This window comes from Giraffa tippelskirchi, chromosome 14 (genome assembly GCF_054371585.1).
Source record: "Giraffa tippelskirchi isolate mGirTip1 chromosome 14, T2T-mGirTip1v1.2.pri, whole genome shotgun sequence".
Taxonomy (NCBI): Eukaryota; Metazoa; Chordata; class Mammalia; order Artiodactyla; family Giraffidae; genus Giraffa; species Giraffa tippelskirchi.
In genome coordinates this window covers 51,663,492-51,684,903 of record NC_137288.1, presented here as the reverse complement: position 1 = coordinate 51,684,903, position 21,412 = coordinate 51,663,492, and the positions used below count along the sequence as shown (strand labels likewise).

At 44.2% G+C, this 21,412-nt stretch overlaps 1 protein-coding gene across 1 annotated transcript in view; it reads left to right on the top strand.

Moving 5' to 3' along the window:
* Window positions 1–4,381: 4,381 nt before the first annotated feature.
* Window positions 4,382–21,412, top strand: part of L3MBTL4 (L3MBTL histone methyl-lysine binding protein 4) — a 227,270-nt gene continuing 210,239 nt past the window's right edge. Inside the window, 2 exon segments of the mRNA XM_081561578.1 lie at window positions 4,382–4,490; window positions 4,709–4,798. Coding sequence (XP_081417704.1) covers window positions 4,382–4,490; window positions 4,709–4,798 — 199 coding nt within the window.

Genomic DNA, 21,412 nt, shown 5'->3' with positions numbered 1-21,412 from the left:
CTAGGGCTAGACGCTCTCTCAGCACCAAACGAGCTGGAAAACAGTTACTTTTGTTGCATTCTTGCAGTGCAGCCAGAAAGAGGAAGGTGTAGGAGCAGGGCCAAGGCCCTCACGGCCTTGGTGACTGTGCCTGCATTTTCCTTGCATTGTTGTAGGATGTCAGGCTAAGGCTGCTGAGAAGAGACCTGATTCTGGACAAGGTGGTGAGGCCCAGGCAAAGCAAAGGATGGAGAGCAGTGCAGAGAGGAACAGGAGGCAGCACACCTCACCCAAAATTATCTGAAGATGATTAACAGCGATGAGATGACAGCCACACTGGGAGATGAATTTTCCAGTACAGTGTGTGCTCAGTTGCTTCAGTCAAGTCTGACTCTTTTGTGACCCTATAGAGTAGCCCACTAGGCTTCTTAGTCAATGGGATTCTCCAGACAAGAATACTGGAGTGGGTTGTCATTTCCTCCTTCAGGGGGTCTTTCCGACCCAGGTACTGAAACCTTGTCTCCTGAGTCTTTTCCATTGTAGGTGGATTCTTTACCCACCGAGCCACTGGGGAAGCCCATGGATAGGAGAACATCAAAATAAACTTTAACTAAGAAAAGACCCTGATGCTGGGAAAGATTGAGGGCAGGAGGAGAAGGGGACGACAGAGCATGAGATGGCTGGATGGCATCATCGACTCGATGGACATGGGTTTGGGTGGACTCCGGGAGTTGGTGATGGACAGAGAGGCCTGGCGTGCTGTGGTACATGGGGTCACAAAGAGTCGGACATGACTGAGCGACTGAACTGAACTGAAGTATGCTTAAGACCCTCCCAAAAATAAAGGAATAAAGTCCATGAAATAAGTCATTATGAACAAGAAAAAAAGTGACTATCTCATCCTTGCATGAAATGTTCCCTTGATATCTCCAATTTTCTTGAAGAGATCTCTAGTCTTTCCCATTCTATTGCTTTCCTCTATTTCTTAGAATTGTTCATGTAAGAAGGCCCTCTTATCTCTCCTTCCTATTTTTTGGAACTGCATTCATTTGTCTATGTCTTTCTGTTTCTCCCTTGCCTTTTACCTCTCTTCTTTCCTAAGCTATTTGTAAAAAGTTGACTGGGCATCAGAGAATGTCCAAAGTTGCTCATGTAAAAGCAAATAAGCAAAAACAGGTCCTGTTGTATAGCATGGGGAACTATATTCAAAATCTTGTGATAAATCATAATGGAAAGGAATATGAAAAAGAATGCTTATGTGTGTATGACTGAATCACTGTGCTGTACAGCAGAAATTAACACAACATTTTAAATCAACTGCACTCAAATAAAAATTAACAAAAATAAATGAAGACATAAATAAACTTTGAGTTAGCTAAAAAAAATAAAATGCCTAGTAACCATTAGTGTTCTAAACCCCATCACTCATGATGGACTATTGCTAATGTTAGACTAATCCACAATGTAGCTATTTCATTTCAATCTGCAGCTGTTCAAATTAAAGGGATTTACTACACTTGCTTTTGAAAAGTTCTGTAAATAAGTGTAGCAATGCATTCCTGCTTATATTTCCATATAATTTGAATAATGGTATCATTTAAAACAGATGTCAGCTTCTTTGAATACAATCATATGTTGCTCTCAGCACTATGCACCCATAGATCTATACTTAAGTAAACCAAGATGAGGTTTTATGCCTGTATCACCTGTTTTATTGGTGCATCTTTTTTCTTATTTAAATCTAGCCCCTGAAAGCAGTGTTTTTGTTTTGTAAATATGTATGTGTATGTTAAGTCACTTCAGTTGTGTTCGACTCTTCGTGACCCCAGTGGAGTATAGCCCTTCCAGCTCCTCTGTCCATGGGACTCTCCAGGCAAGAATCCTGGAGCAGATTGCCCTGCCCTTCTCCAGAGTATCTTCCTGACCCAAGGATCAAACCTTCCTCTCATGTCTCCTGCATTGCCAGGCGGGTGCTTACTACTAGCACCAACTGGGAAAACCCTTTTGTAAATATAAGCCAAATATGTTCAATAAACATGTTGTAAAAATAATTGTTTCCCCCACAAAGTGAAGAAAAGGTGATGTAAATTCACTATCTGGATTTCAATCTAGCTTTCTTCGATTTTCTATAATATTAATACTGGTATTTCTAAGAGGCAGGTGGAACTAGATGGAGTCTTAATTCTTTCTGTGCTGGGATCATTTTGATGTTTATATCATTAAGACTTGGAGTCTTGAATGATAAACAAACACTGCTGGGATGGCCTGGGTTACACTGCAGTCATGGAAGCACTTGTCCTTCACCAGAAATCCTATCAGTGCCCAGGTGAGCAGCAGAGGCGGGGATTCTCATCCACCCACTGCTAAGTCGCTTCAGTCGTGTCCGACTCTTTGCGACCCCATAGACGGCAGCCCACCAGGCTCCGCCGTCCCTGGGATTCTCCAGACAAGAACACTGGAGTGGGTTGCCATTTCCTTCTCCAGTGCATGAAAGTGAAAAGTGAAAGTGAAGCTGCTCAGTCGTGTCCGATTCTTAGCGACTCCATGGACTGTAGCCTACCAGGCTCCTCCGTCCATGGGATTTTCCAGGCAAGAGTACTTGAGTGGGGTGCCATTGCCTTCTCCACCCACTGAGCCCATGCTAATTTCATGTAGTCAGGTAAGCAAGTATGCAAAGGTCACACCCTGAAGTGCGCCTGTTGTCACAGAAATACGTCCCAACTCCATAAGATCTTTAGCATAAGCAGGTCAAAATGGTATGAAAATAAGTACTCCACTTCATTAGATCAGCTTTAAATATTCTCTCTACACCAAAGCCTCTGCTTTCCTCTTTCTCTGGCTTAAATCTCTTTTTCTTAAATGATTAGAGCACAGAACACAGTTTGCATGTGTATGTTTGTACTTGTATGTTTCTATGATCATGGCTCCTAACATAAACATAAACTGCATTAGTAAACGATTTTATATGTTCTTCTTCAAGAACGACACTAAATGATGTTTCTACCAAAAGATCAGTCTCATCTGAAAAACAAAACAGCGTTAGTTCTTGGTTTATGGTAGTCAATAAGAAATTCAAAAGATCATTTTGGAAATTATTGCTACTAGTGTTAAATTACTGAATTTCTTGCAGGAAGCAACTAACTATTATTTGTTTTATACCTTCCAGCTAATATTTGTATACTAAAATTCATACACAGGAAATCTTCATGAAAGAAAACTCCATTGGAAAGTCATAAAATACAGTCTTCAATTACCAGCTACTTTTATTTTTTTCCTTTAATCTTTAAAACTTTTTTCCTGCAATAGTTATGTTTGATTTTTTAAATTTACTTTTAATTAGAGGATAAGTGCTTTACAATGTTGTGTTGGTTTCTGCCATACAACTTGAGTCAACCATAAGTATATCTACATGTACCCTCCCTCTTGAACCTTGACCCTCCCTCCCATCCCCCTCCCCATTCCATCTCACTCTTCTAGGTTGTCACAGAGCATCCGGTTGAGCTCCCCATGTCATACAGCAGCTGCCCACTAGCTATCTGTCTTACATATGGTAATGTATGTTTCAATACTGCTCTCTCAGTTCGTCCTACCCTCTTCTTCCCTAGCTGTGTTCATAAGTCTGCTCTCTATGTCTGCATCTCGATTCCTGTCCTGCAGACAGGCTCATCACTATCATTTCTCTAGATTCCATAAATGTGCATCAATATAGGGTGTTTGTTTTTCTCTGACTTCCCACTGCATAACAGGCTCTAGGTTCATCTAACTCACCAGAAGAGATGCAAATTCGGTCCTTTTTATGACCGAATAGTATTCCATTTAAAATTTATTTTTAATTGAAGGATAATTGCTTTACAATTTTTATTAGTTCCTGCAGTACAATAAGGTGAATCAGCTATAAGTATAGGTATACCCCCTCAGCAACTTTTAACTGTAAGTGCTAGCCGCTCAGTCGTGTCTGACTCTCTGCGATCCCACAGACGGTAGTCCGTCAGGGTCTTCTGTCCATGAAATTCTCCAGGCAAGAATACTAGAGTGGGTTGTCATTTCCTACTCCAGGGGAATCTTCCTGACCCAGGGATCGAACTCGGGTCTCCTGCATTAGTAGGCAGATTCTTTACCGTCTGAACCACCAGGGAAGCCCTATTTTTAATTATAAACCAGCTTAAATGATTTAATGTTCCTCCCCAAATGGGGACAAGGCTTTGTGACCAGCCAGTCGTTAAGTTCCCTAAGGGAAGGGCCTCAGCAGCATCTCCTGCTTCTGCTCCATCTCAAGCATCTACAACAGGGTCCCTGGACATCTGGGGCCAGGGGGAAAGAGTCTCCTTTTATTCTGAGGGAGAATCCTCCTTTCCGCAGATGCAAGAGTAGCAAAGTCGAGGGCGAGAAGGGGGCAGCCGAGATGGGGTCGCCACATCGGAGGAGTGGCCGGACAGGGAGGACTCCGGCGGCGGCAAGTGTACCCGGAGAGCCAGCAGAAGCAGGGTGCACGCGCCGGCCGGGCGCAAGAGGTCTGGGGCAGGCAGACAGAAGTGAGGTTTGGGACTTTCTTTGCACAGAACCGACGCGGAGGAAGCCGCACCAACCCTCCCTGCACATGCGAGCCGGCCCCACGCCCAGCGCGCTCCCCTGGGCAAACCCCCGGCGGCAGGTGCGGCGGGAGCATGCGCTCGGGCGGCCCCAGGCCCCGGGGCCCCCGCCCCGCGCTCCCCCGCGCCCTGTCCCCCAGCGCCGCTGCCTGGCCGCCGTAGCCCCGCGCTGCCGCTCTGCCCAGGCCTGTCGCCCGATCCGCCCGGCGGGGGGAGTAGCTCTGCTCCGGGTAAGGAGGGCTGCGCCGCGTGCCCGAGGCTGCCCGCCCGCCGCCCCCGGTGTCCCCGCCGGCCGAGGGGCGGGCGCGTCGCCCGCGGTGGGCCGCCGTGCTGGGGGCGGCTGTTGAGGGGGGCGCCTCTCCCCGCACCGCCTCCTTCTTTCTCTATTGCGGCGGGGCGCGCGCCGGGCTCCCTGGGGAGGCGCTGCCCACTTGTCGGCCACTTCGGACGCGAGAGGGAGGACTCCCGTGGCCCTCGCCGGGCGTCGCTTCCTCCCGGGCCACCGTCCTGTGGACCGAGACCCGCACCCCGAGTGCCCCCGGCCCAGCGATCGGGGTCGTACCTGTCTCCCTGCACGGGGACTCCTCCCAGTGCGCGGCGGGATGGGCTTACCTGGACGGTGTTATCTTCTCTGTCGGTGCGGACGTGTCGCCCGTGGGGGCACTCTGGCGGGCTCCGTCCCTGCCTTTTGCATCCCCTTATGGAAGATGCAAGTCCGCAGAGTGTGCTTTATTCCGTATAGGCTTGCAGCCGCTTAGAGGGGCGTTCTTGATCCGCCCATGCCCCGGAGTGTAAACTTACTAAAAGGACGGTGTGGTGGTTGTTGAGGCTGCAGCATGTGGAAGCCCCGAGAAGACAGCCCGGTGGGGATCCGGTGGGGACCCCTTCTCTGGGCCACGTCCCTGCCCACGGCTCACTCTCCCTGAAGGTTATTCGGTGTCCAGCAAGGGCACCAGGTTCGAGGTCCCAGGGTTGGAGCTTGTCTGGAGGAGGCTTCTGGTGGGCTCAGGTTTCAGTCCTTGACCTACAGAAGCCTAGCAGGATCTCCTGATGGTTTCAGAAAAGGTTGAAGTGGCAAACGGTGGTGGCGTTTATTCTTGATGCTTGGTAATAGAAAGATGTTGAATGTATTTAGATCTTCACAAGATGCTAAGTAACCTCAGTTACTGCTTATTGCACTTTAGAATCTGGAGAAAGTTATCAGAGTAGAGATTTTTGGAGTGCACAAATGGATTCAATTCTGCCGCACTCACTTGTTGTGTAACTGTTGAGCAGGAAGAAAGATGAGCTTAGAACTGCTAGTTACTATGTTCTCAGATTACCAGGCACATCCATGGATTTGTATTGCAGGTGACCTTGACTGTGGAATTGTTTCCTTAGCGCTGCTGGACAGTATTGGGGTCAACAGAAGAATTAAACTTACTCTGCCACTGCAGCGAGCTCTCGGTCTGTGCAGATGGACAGAAGGAAGGAGGGAGAAAGGGGTGCCATGACTGTAAAAAGATGATAATGGTTTAGAGCCAAAAGAAATCATTTGCAGGGCCCAGTTTGGGCAGTGTGGACATCCATGCCCTCCCTGGCAGCCCCCACTCTCCCAAACTAGAAAGCGTGCATTCATTTTTCATGATTCAGCATAATTTCTCCTCTGTGAGGGCTTCCCTCATTCTCACAGCCAGAGTTCCTCCCTTTGACCTGCACTTTCCTGGTTCACCTACCAGTGCGTGTATAGAAACAGCTTCTCTTTTAATAATCCTAAGTTTAGGTTTTGCCATTTCCTTTTTATTAATTAAAAAATTGAGGTATAGTCGACATATAACATTATTTTATGTTCCAGGTGTGCAGCACAGTGATTTGATATATGTGTGTTATGGATTAATCATCACAATAAGTTTAATTAGCATCCATCATCTCAAATAGTTACAGCTTTTTTTTTCTTACGAGTGGGAATTTTAAGAGCAACTTTCCCAGAAATTTTCAAGTGTGCAATGCAATGTTATTAACTACACTGCGTTGCACACTTGAAAGTTGCTGGGTGGCTCAGAGGTAAAGAATCCAACTGGCAGTGCAGGAGATGCAAGAGACAGGGGTTTGATCCCTGGGTCGGAAAGATCCCCTGGAGAAGGGAATGGCAACGCACTCCAATATTCTTGCCTGGAAAATTCCATGAACAGAGGAGCCTGGTGGGCTACAGTCCATGGGGTCACAAAGAGTCAGATACAACTGAGTGACTGAGCGTAAGTGTGCACACACACATGCACACACGTGTTATTAACTATAGTCATCATTAATGATAGTCATCAAAAAAGGTTGTATGTATTCTTCAAGACTTAGTTCCTGTCTTTAAGGAATGCATGTATGTCCTTGAAGGGTAGGAACAGGTCCTCAGATCGCTTTATTCAGGGCATTTTTGCTGTGTAGTCGTAGCTTTTTAACGTCAATGATGCTAACCCTTTGGTACCTGGTATGGTACTTGGTGGGTGCTTCAGTGTACTCTCACCAGGCGTGTGGAGAGTGGAGTCTAGTAGGGAGCAGAGGCTGGGCGGGGAGGTGACGGTCAGGAAGCCCCTTGGATGATGGAGCAGGAGTTGCTGCTGGAAGCCCTGGCGTTGTCATGGTGAAGGGCAGGGAGAGCGAAAGCCCCTGCAGGGAGGGGAGGGGTCTGTGCAGGCAGCCCAGGCCCCCTATTCCTTCCAGTGTGTCTTAGGTTCCCTTCTTCAGGGCTGAAGGAGATTTGAAAACCACCATTAGATGCGTGATGATTGCTTTGACTAATTATTTTAATGAGGAACACCGCTGCTGGGAACTGGGGACTTGGCAGGAGAGCCAGGTTGGCAAGTTGGGAGCAGGGGAGCAGCCAGGTTCAGTGTTTAGAAAGCTTTGTTCACAGAGATGCTGAGATGGTGACTTTGGACAGAGGAGCTCTGATGCTGGGTCAGGAGAAAGCCAGCCGGGAAGTGTTCAGCTGTCACGGGGTGAGGGGGTGACAGTAAAAAGCAGGGGAGGGAACAGTGAATTACACAGAGAGGAGGAAGCAGTTACTTCTCTGGTGGCTGAGGTTCCACCCAGTGAAGGAGACCCCAAGAGAAACCAGGATGGTCAGATTCAGGGAAAGCAGGGGGCCAGTGACAGGGGAGCCCGTGCAGAGCCAGAGGGGGAGCTCCTTGTTAGGTCAGTACAGATGAAACATCCCAACTGCAAAGATGAATTTCAACTTGGCTAAGAGGAGGTGGTGTTGGCTGCAAGGCTCAGTGTGAGCCTTCGGTCGTGTTTTGCTTTTTTGCTAGGTGTAGAGATGCTCCCTTTCGTTTGAATAGTGTTTTGTAGTTGACAGGGTGTTTTCCTCCTTGTAGCATCGGTGAACATTTTTGTTGTTGTTTAGTCGCTAAGTCTGGTGTCCAACTCTTTTGCAACTCCATGGACTGTTATCTGCCCAGCTCCTCTGTCCATGGGGTTTCCCAGGCAAGAGTATTGGAGTGGGTTTTAATTTCCTTCTACAGGGGATCTTCCCAACCCAGGGATCGAACCTGGGTCTCCTAAATTGGCAGGCAGATTCTTTAGCATTGAGCCACCAGGAAAGCCCATGGTGAACATTTTGAGGGTAGTTTATTGTAGGAACAGATGTCCAAGTGAAGAAAATTCTTTAGGTCCATTAAAAAAAAAAACAGGTCACATAATTCCAAAGGACCCATGCAGTGAGTATTATTATTAGTATTATTAGTTATAGTATTATTATTAATATAAATATAGTTATTGTAGTTAATAAAACAGAAACAATGAATTAGGATATACTAGGAAGAAATAAAACTCTAGTTACTGCACACACATAGACTTTTTTTTTGAACATTTGCACTACTCTTTTTTTTTTTTTTTAGCATTTAGAAGAATGTATCCCTATTTTAGAAGAATATGTCCATATTTTGGAATATTGGGGGTTTCCCTGGTGGCTCAGTTGATAAAGTGTCTGCCTGCAGTGCAGGAGACCTGGGTTTGATCCCTGGATCAGGAGGATCCCCTGGAGAAGGAAATGGCAACCCACTCCAGTGTTCTTGCCTTCGGAAATCCCATAGACAGAGAAGCCTGGTGGGCTACAGTTCATGGGGTCGCAAAGAGTTGGACAGGACTGAGCAACTAACATCCTTATTTTAGTTTGCAAATCCACTTTTCCCCAGTACCAATGGAAAAACGAAAGCTTTGCCCTGAGCCCATGGCCAGAGAGGATGCACTCAACCCTGGGACAGATGGACAGCAGGGCACTTTCTTACACAGCACTTTGGTATGTGAGCTCTTACTATGGCTTTTAAGGTTGTGACAGCTTAAATTCTTTTTTTTTAATTGAAGTGTAGTTGATTTACAATGTTGTGTTAATTTCTGCTGTATGGCAAGGTGACTCAATTATATACATATATACATTCTTCTTTATATTCTTTCCCACTGTGGTTTATCTTAGGGTGTTGAATATAGTTCCCTGTGCTATACAGTATGATCTTGTTATTTTTAATAGTTTTTAGATTGAATCATAGTTTCCTTACTTAGTTCTTGTTTTTTTTCTTTTTTGAGGGAGGTGAGTTCAGTTCAGTTGCTCAGTCCTGTCCAACTCTTTGCGACACCATGGACTGCAGCATGCCAGGCCTCCCTGTCCATCACCAACTCCCGGAGCTTACTCAAACTCATGTCCATCGATTCAGTGATGCCATCCAACCATCTCATTCTCTGTTCTCCCCTTCTCCTCCTGCCCTCAATCTTTCCCAGCATCAGGGTCTTTTCCAACGAGTCAGTTCTTCGCATCAAGTGGCCAAAATATTGGACTTTGCGCTTCAGCATCAGTCCTTCCAGTGAATATTCAGGACTGATTTCCTTTAGGATGGACTGGTTGGATCTCCTTGCAGTCCAAGGGATTCTCAAGAATCTTCTCCAACACCACAGTTCAAAAGCATCAATTCTTCAGCACTCAGCTTTCTTTATAGTCCAACACTCACATCCATACATGACTACTGGAAAAACCATAGCCTTGACTAGATGGACCTTTGTTGGCAAAGTAATATCTCTGCTTTTTAAAATGCTGTCTAGGTTGGTCATAGCTTTTCTTCCAAGGAGAAAGTGTCTTTTAATTTCATGGCTGCAGCCACCGTCTGCAGTGATTTGGGAGCTCCCCATAATAAAGTCTGTTACTGTTTCCATTGTTCCCCAACTATTTGGAGCCTAAATGGGGACAAGGCATTTTTGCTGGAAGTCCGCTTTGTGTAAGTTGCGTGCTGTGTGCATGGGGTGACTAGTACAGACAACTCCTGCCTTCCTGGACTGCACAGCCTAGCAAGGGGGTGGGGGCAGACGTAAAACAATCTCCCGAATAAGTGTCTGAGGATGGACTTGAATTATATTATGGGAAAGACCGATGGAAGTCCCTAAGTTGGGTTTGTGGGTAGAAGTGGTGTCTCTGAGGAGACAGCTGCTGTCCAGGCAGGGGGCAGGGCAGGGAGAAGTTCTAGGAGAGAGGATGCACGTGTGTGAAGGGGGCAGGGAAGGGCACAGCTCAGGTGGACAAGGGGCTGCCGGGGGGGGCGGGTAGGAGCCAGAAGCCCAGGAAGGCCACACTGAGGGTCGTGCGTTCTCTTTTTCTTGCCACAAGCAGGCTTTGCAGAGTGTGAGCAGGCGTGACGGGATCTGCTTTGTGATGGGTGAGGCCCCTGTGGGCTGCCGTCTCTAGAATACTGTGCAGGTGGTAGGACCCCGTAGGATGCCACCACGGGGTCCAGGCAAGGGGAGGTGGGTGTGAAGATGGGCAGAGATGGAGGGACTTCTGGGGTGCTTTGCAGGAAGAATTTACAGAATTGCTTAGGGATGGGAGGGTAAGATTACCTCCCTGAATATTCGCGTGAGAAGCTGGGTGAATGTTCATAGATGGAGGAAGACTGGGGTGAAGTGGACTTGGTAATGTCAGTTGCTATGACTGTTTTTCCAGTGTGCAACCGGCTGGATGTAGGTTATTTTTAAGGAAACAACTTGGTGGGAGGGCTTGCTCAGTTCACTGCATTTTTCCAAAACCCAGTGACTGCCTGATGTGTGTTAGACACCAGGAAATAAAAGGTGAGTGATTTTGATTCAATTAGTGACAGACTCAAAACAGGAAAGAAATTCCACAAAAATCTGAACATTTGGGGATTTAGTGACTATCCATCTTAGACTCTTGGTTTGATTGAAAATGTAAACCACTGACCTTTCAGCCACTCCTTTTATTGTTTTTATGGTCACATAACAAAGTAAATATAAAAGTTCTCCTGCTTTTTGGCCAGGAGTATCCATTAATTTCTGATCATTGCACCCTCCAGTCCTGGAACTAGAAATTATCAAGGTGGGTTATTAGAGATGCCGGCATGGCCCTTTCACATCTATATATTTTGCTTTCAGTTTCTGAGGATGGTTAGAAGAAAGTCTTTCCCCCCACCCCCTCTCTCTTCCAGAACAGTGAGCTTGCTGTGATTTTACTCCCAGAAGATAATGTGGATATTTTTCGGGCAACTTAACGCATGCAGTTGAGCTTGGACTGGGATCCATTAAGACTAACAGACCAATAATTTGAGACGAAGTCACCAGCAGAGGAGGGCAGATCTCACGCTTAGAGCTGATTTCCAAGTTGATAGAGATTTTATTTTCTTGGGCTCCAAAATCACTGCAGATGGTGACTGCAGCCGTGGAGTTAAAAGATGCTTGCTCCTTGGAAGAAAAGCTCTGACAAACCTAGACAGCATATTAAAAAGCAGAGACATCACTTTGCCAACAAAGGTCTGCATAATCAAAGCTATGTTTTTTTCCAATAGTGATGTATGGTTGTGAGAGCTGAACTATAAAGAAGGCTGAGTGTCGAAGAATTGATGCTTTCTAACTGTGGTTCTGGAGGAGACTCTTGAGAGTCTCTTGGACTGAAAGGAGATCAAACCAGTTAGTCCTAAAGGAAATCAATCCTGAATATTCATTGGAAGGACAGAATACTGAAGCTGAAGCTCCAGTACTTTGGCCACCTGATGTGAAGAGCCAACTCATTGGAAAAGAACCTGAAGCTGCGAAAGATTGAGGGCAGAAGGAGAAGATGGGCAACAGAGGATGAGATAGTTGGATGGCACATCGACTCCATGAACATGAGTTTGGACAAACTCTGGGAGATAGTGAAGGACAGGGAAGCCTGGTGTGCTGCAGCCCATGGGGTTGCAAAGAGTCATATGTGACTTAGTGACTGAATAACAACAGCAACCCTCATGACTCAGCATGTGGCCTGTGTGACAGGTCTGTTGTCATCAGCATCTTACATGTCAGGGAGTTCGTGGGCAGAGGGAGAAACTTGCCTGAGGCCTGCAGCTCTGAGGTGACAGAGCCCAAATTAAGCCCCAAGACGCTGGTTCTAAACAGAGCAGGGGGTGCTGTGAGAGGAACCCACGTGTCCACGGAGTACATGGGGCCACCAGGAAGGGCTCTTGTTCTACTTTCATGCTTTGGGAGATCACTGATGCACACGGGAAACAAAAGATAAGGACAATTTAAAACATCCTCTTTTCAGACACTTTTGTTTCTGCTCTAATTCTAAGACCCTTCTTTAAAGAAGAAAATAGTTCTATTTTCGTCTGTCACCTCGGAAAACAAACACAGTATCTACTTGGATTAGCCTGTCACTTTCCAATCTACTCTATTTGAAAAATATTTGAGTCTGTAGAAGCGGTGGAGTGGGTGTGTTTTGTTGTTAGTTCACTTGACATTTGGGCACGTCTGAAGCAGTTTGGAGACTAAGGCCTACACTGTGATTCCCTGTTGCTTCCTCTGGCCTTGTTCTCTGAGTCCGGGGGGACGCGTTTTGTTCAGTGCTTGTCTTGCTTTGCAACACGGGATCAGTGTCCTTGTTTATGGCAGGAACCACCACAGTTTGGAGTAGAGGGACTTCTTTGTGGGCTTTCCAGGTGGCACTAGTGGCAAAGCACCCACCTGCTATTGCAGGAGATGTAAGAGACGCAGGTTCGATCCCTGGGTTCAGGAAGATTCCCCTGGAGGAGGGCATGGCAACCCACTCCAGTGTTCTTGCCTGGAGAGTCCCATGGACAGAGAAGCCCCAAGGGCTACAGTCCATTGGGTCACAATGATTTGAACATGATCGAAGCAACTTAGCATGCACGACTTCTTTGTTTCATCACCTCTTCAAGTCCTCGTCATGTGTATAGGAGATGGGCAGGGCAGGCAGAGGGGGAGTTTGCTGGAGAGCTGTTTTCAGCCGCTGACCCTGAAGTGTGTAAACCAGACAGGACCTCACATCAGGGGCCCTGAGTAGAGTGATGGCCTGGTTTCTGTGCGGCCAGCACCCAGACGGCACCTCGCTCCTCTAAGGTGAGGAGAGCTCGCTTCTCTAAGGTGGAGAGGTGAGACCTTCTGGCTGCCCTTTGGGAAGGTCTGATAAAGGGCCGCTCCGTGCAGGTTGTGTGTTTGCTGTGTAGGAGACAAGCTGTCCTGTTTCCGGCATGGATGGGGTTACAGAGACACGGATGGGGGAACTGGAGCGCTTCCCAGAATCTGCAGAGGCATGTCTGCCTGGTACAGCCTCATTATTTTTCTTGAGGGATTTCCCCCCCCCCAGAATACTGTGAGTGGAGGGACCCAGGTTTAAATATTAACATAAAGTGTTATCAGATGTGTAGAATTTTTGCCTCATTTCCTATTTTAGATGATGAATCCCTAAAAGGAAAAATAGTGCCTGTATTAATGTGCTCTGTAACAATAAAAAGCTTAGCTAACGTTCCTGTCATCTTGTGTTAGGAGGACACTGAATTCAAAATTTTCTTCCCAGTATTTGCAAAATGTAATTATAGTGGGTTAAATTCTTGGAGGAAAAGGTTTTTAGGTGAAAGAAATAAGTCAGACCACATTTTCATTAAAAAAAAAAATGATCCCAAACAAAAGTTGAAGCAATACATACATACATATATATATATATGAAAATATTATATATCTGTCTATTGGGTTTATAACTAGGGTGATCACTGAGTAGTATACAAGCCAGAACACTTTGGAGAGTGAAAGGGGAGCCTGTGGACGAGGAACAGCAGGTCAGCAGGTGTGACCAGACTGGTCTGTGCAAGCCAGGAGCTTTGATCCCCCTCAGCATAAGAACACTCGCAGAAAAATAAATATTTTATTTTATTTATTTATTTATTTTTTTTTTGAAAAATAAATATTTTAAAAAGGAGAATAAAATGAAGAGTTGCAAATTTTTATTGAATATTGAAGAACACTACAATTGGTTCTGGAGTTTGACTTTCCTCTCCTTAGAAACTGGTGGAGGATGAGATGGTTGGATGGCATCACCAACTCAATGGATATGAGTCTGAGTAAACTCCAGGAGATAGTGAAGGACAGGGAAGCCTGGAGTGCTGAGTCAATGGGTGGCAAAGAATCGGACATCCCTGAACAACAATTGTTGTGACCAAACAGCAATGCATTGAATTCACAGAGGCAGGTCCCACCACCACCTTCACCCCCTGTCTGCTAACAGAAGGGGCCCAGAGGCTGTGCCTTCCACAATGCCCTTGGCCAAGGCTGGTGACGGTTCCACAGCTTGTCCATTGACAGTCTCCTCTTTATTTAATACAAGAGAATGACCTTGATTAAGCCAATTTAGCTAGTAATTGTAAAAAATAAATGACTAGTGGCAAAATCTGATGTCCCTTGAGGAACTAGTGATAATGTGAAGATCTTTTTATTTGCAAACAGTGTAGCATTTTGGGTAACATTGTAAAAGCTGGTATTTTTGTGCAAGGTGAGGGATTCAAGAAGCAGCTTATTATAAGGAAATAGCTGCCTGAATTTTGTTTTTTCCTTGACTTTACAGGTCTGGCCCTGATGGCTCAGCGGTAAAGAATCCGCCTGCCAATTCAGGAGACTTGGGTTTGATCCCTGGGTCAGGTGGATCCCCTGGAGAAGCTCTGTGGGCATTGCTTTCTTTATCTGAAATATGGGATCTGACAATTCAAACCTTGTTACTGCCTTATCTTGGTAAGAAGGGCAAGTAATTTTCCTCATTTAAATGGCTGAAATGCCTGTTCTCAAATAGGAAGATGACAGTAGGAAAAATGCTCTATTTTTTCCTTCTTTTGAGGAAGAAGTAGACAGAATAATTCAGACCCAATTTGGCCTGTAGCCTCTGTAGCTGTTATGTGCATTAATGAGTACCCTACTTATATTTCTTTTTGACTTTATAAAGTATAACTTGATTTCACAAAGCTAAAAGGAAAATAACAGCTCCTTAGACATTCCACTGGACAGTGTGTTTTCTTAGATCTCTTTGTCTTTTTGTGTATGTCTTTTTCTTTCTGTCTCTCTCTCTTTTTTTTTTGGCCTGTGTGAAACATCATTACGCTTTTGGGTTTATACATTTTGTACTCTTTATAAACTCCATATCTAGAAGGAAGCATTCTGTTGCATTAAGCATTCGTACATACTTTGCATCATGATGTGATCATCTCAGCCTCTAATAGATGTTTTTGGTGAGGATGATTGTAATTGCATTGATTATAAGTTTAAATATTCAAGCCTAAGTTTTAAAAGATATATAAACATATCTTAGTAACGGCAGCATGAATCAACATTTTATTTAATTTGAGAACTTACATTATACTTACGATTTTTCTTGCCATAATATATCTCTAAAAAGCCCAACAACTGTCTTCATACTTGGTTGCTCGTCTTTATTACTAGCATGGAAGTTAGGAATGCCTTCTGTGTGGCTGCTTTTGAAACATGCTATACATTTTGTTTATGATATAAGCCATCCACCTGAATTGCTTAGATGTTAAAAACACCTTCTGAAGTCTAAGATTACAGTTATGAAGTTATTAGGTGTTGTATAGAGTGTATATATGATTGATAACTTAGTGTTATAATTGATACTAATTAACTTTAAATATAATTAGTTAATCACAGAAATCTATCCTGTTGATTACATTTGAAAAATATATTCTTTTGATTACACTTACGGGTAAATTTATGGTGTAATTTGGTTTTGTCAATTTTGAAGTTGAGCAGCTCACTTAATCATGAAAAACTCAGTTAAAAATAAGACAGTTCCCAATGACTCTTATCTTCCCTTCACAAAGTAACATTGAAGCCTTTAGGTTTGAATTGTGGACTTTGAATTGTGGACTCTCTGTCCACTGTAAACATGAACATTTAATTTTTATATTTTAGGATGGGCATTCATAGACTTTTTGGTCTCGGGATGCTGCTATACTCTAAAAAAATTATTAAAGACCCTGCAAGTGTTTTTATTATTATGTGTGCATGCTTAGTCGCTTCAGTCTTATCTCTTTCCCACCCCATGGACTGTAGCCCATCAGGCTCCTCTGTCTGTGAGATTCTCCAGGCAAGCATACTGGAGTAGGTTGCCATGCCCTACTCCAAGGGATCTTCCTGATGCAGGGATCGAACCCACATCTCCTGAATTGGAAATGGATTCTTCACCCACTGAGCCATGTGGGAAGCCCTTTTATTATTATGTATGCTTTATATATCAATATTTATTGCATTAGAAACTAAAATTGAAAAAGTTTAAATATATGTGCATTTATTTAAATAACAATGAATTTATAAACATATTATATTTGCATGGAAAAGAACTATTCTCTAAAACAAAAATCTTTAATGGCATTGCTTTGTTGTCATTTTTGTTCAGTTGCTAAGTCATGTCCAAGTTCTTGACCCCATGGACTGCATCATGCCAGGCTTCCCTGTCCCTCACCATCTCCCAGAGTTTGCCCAAGTTCATGTCCATTGAATTGGTAATGCCATCCAGCCATCTCATTCTCTGTTGCCCTCCTCTCCTTCTGCCTTCAGTGTTTCTCAGCATTAGGATCTTTTCCAATGAGTCCAATGCTACCATGCTCTAAAATGTTGTTGGTATTAGAGGGATACGCCTTGGACCCGTAGTAACATTATTAACATCTCAGGGTTTAGAGGGAGCTCCACCTGAGGCAGTGGGGCTGGAGCAGTGGCCATGTCCAGGATTCCAGGCCGGGGCCTGCCCTCAGTGAGCTCTGTGACCTCTACTCTTATTTGCTTGGGCTTCAGTTTCTCTTTAAGTGAAGTGAAACGGTTGGGCTGATTTGCATCAGGATTTCATAGACTGCGCTTCTATCAAACACAAATTCACTGAATAGGCTTTCTGGGGCAAAAAGGATCTGTTTTCAACAAGATTAGAAATACATTTTGGATTAGAGTTGAGACTCTTCTATCAATCGTACATCTCACTACTTTTTATTTTGTTAAAACTCATCAAGAGGAGAGAGTTAGTTTCTGGGGTTCCTTAGCCTCCTGAGGTCACAGAGCACAAAGGTTAAGAGCCTGGGCTTTGGACAGAGTTCAGTTTGAACCCCAGCTGTGCCCTTTCTTGCTGTCTAACCCTGCATAGGTTACTCACACTCAGTTTTCCCATCTGTAAAGCAGGTACCCTGAAAATTACATGATGTCTATAGATCAGACGTTTTGTGAAATTCCTTGCAGTTAGTAAATGCTCATTATATGTTAGCAAGTCTTAAAAAAGAACAGGTTCTGATTCCATGATTGACTTATATCTCACTTGATTCTTGAATTTTTCTCTGATGGTGGCGTTTTGTAAGAAACATGATTAAAATTTCTTTCACTAGCTTCCCTGGTGGCTCAGATGGTAAAGACTCTGCCTGCAATGCGGGAGACTCAGGTTTGATCCCTGGGTCGGGAAGATCCCCTGGAGGAGGACATGGCTACCCACTCCAGTATTCTTGCTTGGAGAATCCCAGAGGAGTCTGGCAGGCTGTAGTCCATGGGGTTGCAAAGAGTCGAACATGACTGAGCGACTAACACTTTCATGGTTAAATTTTATAGAGAATGTGGGTGTCTTGCTGAAGGTGACAGTATGAAGGAGCTGTAGAGTCAGGACTAGGACTTCTGATTCCTCATCCAGAGCTCTCCCTGTCCTGGGACTGCTTTTCCAACACTCATGGAGGTGAGCCAGACATCTCTTAGGCTGGGATTCCACTCTGGAGCCTTGTCAGCTTGGCAGACCTTCTTTACACAATCGGCTGGTGTGGACAGTTCAAGAGATTGCCCAGGGTAGTTATAGAAGTGTAAATTAAACCTAGCAGAGCTCTCCTGGATTATCTTCTAGGTGGTCTAACCCATTTTATCTGACAAATGAGGTCACAACTTCCAGAGCAGTGAAGTCCCTGCCTTTAGTTAAGCTGTATAATTTATAGTGAGAGTCATGTTTCCACCTTGAAGTGGGGGTGGGGGGAAGGCAGGTGAGGACAGACACCCTCTGTGAAGTCTGTCCTGCTCTATCTTTACCCACTTGGGGCTTCCTTGAGGACATTCTTTAGTGGCTGCAGTTTTTTGTCTTCACATGAGCAGAGATTCTGCCTCGAACTTGGCAGCACTGAACAGAGTGAGCGAAAGGATGAAGCTGCTAATGGATGATGCAAGTCAGTCTATCCTGATGACTACGTCTTACACAACCTGTGGTGCTTAGCAGCTGATATACCCTTCTAGTCACCAGAGAACGCTGCATCTCTGTCCATGTGCATGTGCTGTGACTTTTCTCTAATGCTTTTTTTTCAAAAGACCTGATTATGATAATTGGAGCCCAATAGTTGAAGGAAATTTTCACAGTTGCTAATGTGTAGGTAGCATTTTGATCAAGGCAACTTAAAATCAGGCAATCAGCATTCGGAGGACTCTTGCATTCATATTAGAAGGGCAGTCTCTTTTTTTTCTCTTAAACCTTTACCACTCAGAATCAGAATAGTTCTTTGGTTGAGGGTAGTGGGAGTAGATGGTTTAACAGACAAGATACCGAAGTTAAATGAGCTGCGGGATGGAAAGAAGGCATCTCACACTTGAGGATATTTTGTTTAGTGCTATTACATGCTAAATTCTCTCTTACGAAGTTCCACTCCACACAGACTTAGAAATTTCACATAATGTTCGGAGGTTTGGTGAGAAAGTAACAAGATATGAAGTGGCGTCAAAGACTCCAGCTTGTCATCACCATTTGCACTTAAGATAAATGGTGTTTCTTAATTACAATTTTTTGGGTAGACTTAAGCTAAAATGAAGTTTCAAGTGGGAACTGGTTTGATAAGCGATCAGTGCTTTGAATGAGGTGCAGCAAAACTCAAGTCTTTTTAGATTGATCTAGAAAATCAGAAAAATGATCTGCATGCAAGGATACATAGACAGACACTGACGAAGTGCAAGTGGGGTTGAAGGAAGGCTGGTCTGTGTTACCTTGGTTCCCATCTCCTCTCCCCAGGGTGGACCTGTGGCTTCCTCCTGAGTGGGGGAAGTGTCCTCTGCCTCCCCCGAGGCTGTCTTTGGGTTTTAATGTCTTCTTGCACCAGGTCCTATACAAACACAAAACCATTTTGGATTTAAAATGTATAGACAAGAAAGTCCAGATGGCTCCTGGGGCTTTTATTAGTAACTAGAAGGAGAGCTTGGAGCAGATGGCATGAGGGTGAAATAGAATCAGTGCTTTCTGCAGGCTGTGAGCCAGCTACAGGACAGTGGGGGGCTGGGGAGGGCCCCACCTGCTGATTACTCACAGGGCCTTCGGTTGTGGTCACGTGAAGTGGGTGAGGCCACCTCCCTTGTGATGAACCCGATAAATGCTCGTGAATCACTTTGCATACCCATAGTTCCAGGGTAAGAGCTCGCCATTGTGATCTTCATGAATTTGGATTAAGAAAAGTAATTTAAATTAGGTTAATATGGGAATGATAAAGTTCATCTTTGCCTAGGGCTTCCCAGGTAGCACTAGTGGTAAAGAACCCGCCTGCCAATGCAGGACGCATAAGAGACCTGCGTTCAATCCCTGAGTCAGGAAGATTCCCTGGAGAAGGAAATGGCACCCCACTCCAGTATTCTTGCCTGGAGAACCCCACGGACAGAGGAGCCTGGCGGATTACAGTCCATGGGGTTGCACAGAGTTGGACATGACTGAAATGACTTAGCACTCACACATAGCTCACTGCTTAATCAAAAATGGTGTACGTTGATAGACTTTTAATTTTGCAGGAAATGGACTTGCATGCAATTGACAGATTTTTAAGTCATTGAGATTAATTCATTAAATCTAGCCCTATGTTCTTGAATGTAATCAAATGATAATTCTTTAGAACTATTCCATTTTGCAGACCTTTGGCATTCAGATAGTTGCTTCTAGCTGGTGGAGTGCTCCTAGCTGATAAAACTTATGGTAGCATTTATTTTAGTTGAGTCTTAGGTTTTATGTGGGCAAGATAGAAGGTGGTTATTGTTACTCAGCATTTTGGCTTTCAGCCTAAAAGATGCCCCCTCCACCCCACAATATCCTTGCCTAATCATAGTACTACTGAAATCATGTCGAGTGAATCAAGAGTTAATTTATTGAAAGTATCTTGAGAAATTTGCCTAGTGTGTTTTTGATGAAATTCATTTTAAAAAACTCATGTGACTTGTATTTCTATACCTTTTAACTTGTATTTCTATACCTTTTATTTTATCACATCTGTTTAACTGAAGTCCATAGAATTCTTGCCTCATCATGCATAATATATTCTATAGTTTTGTTGATTGAAAATAATGAATGGAATACGTATGTGATTGTTGTTGTTGTTCAGTCGCCGAGTCACGTCCGACTCTTTGCAACCCCATGGACTGTAGCACACCAGGTTCCTTGTCCCTCACCATCTCCCGGAGTAATATGTGACTAACAAATACATGTTGTGTTTTTGCTTTAATCATGTGCTTTTGCGAGCTTCCTCGTGAACAGTCACTCTTGATGACTTGTATCATACTACGAGTATGTCCATGGCAACAGGCCAGTGTCTGTTCTGTCCTCATTTTTCAAGTACGTGTTTATTAGAGGCAGAATATGTGGGAAGCTTGTAAAACAGAATGTGACTGTTTGAAAAGAAACTGCATGAAGTTGTATTTGTAGTAAGTTATAACTGACATGTTTTAGTTGAGCGTATTGATGAACTTTGATTTTTTTTTTTGGCTGCACTGCACAACTTGTGGGGATCTTGGTTCCTCAACCAGGGATCAAACCTGCGCTATTGGCAATGAAAGCTTGGAGTCTTAACCACTGGACCACCACTGTGATTTTCTTTTCTTTTTTTCATTTTGGTTTACCCTAGGAGGCCACAGGAAGTATTTAAGAGAAAATGAAATGTAAGAAAGAGAATAATTTTGACAAAGTGCTCCCTGAGAGAAGTCTGTTTTCAGTTTCTTCCAGCTTTGAAGCTGGTAACTAGATCTCCTTTTCTTTCATTCTTCAGCACACAGGGAAGCAAGTAAACAGATGGAAAAATCTCATTGTCCATGATGTAGCTTTCCTGTGCATTTCACCGGGCAGAAGCAGGGTCACTGCCTGTATCCTACTTTCAGGGGAGTCTGTGGTTCAAGGCTTTCTGGCCTCTGCCCTGGGGAAGGAAGGACTCATAATGTGGAAGATTGCCCAGATGTTAGGGAGCTACAAATGACACATGCTCACAATAGAATTCATATTAATTTTATCTACCGTTTTATTTTTCCAGGTCAGAAGCTAGAGCATGCCATTCAGAAATTTTCTTAGCTAATGTGAGAGAATTTGTTTTTGTCGTAACAGGTTCTCAACAAATTTGAACAAATAATATTTAACATTGATTGAATATCTGTTTGTGGAATGGACTGTTGTAAGTGAATGCATTAAGTAATAGATATAGATTAAATTAAAGATTGACTACATATGGCCTTTGGAAGTATAAATCAAATTTGATAGGGGATTTTTAAGGCATTTCAAAAAAATAAAGAAACATGCA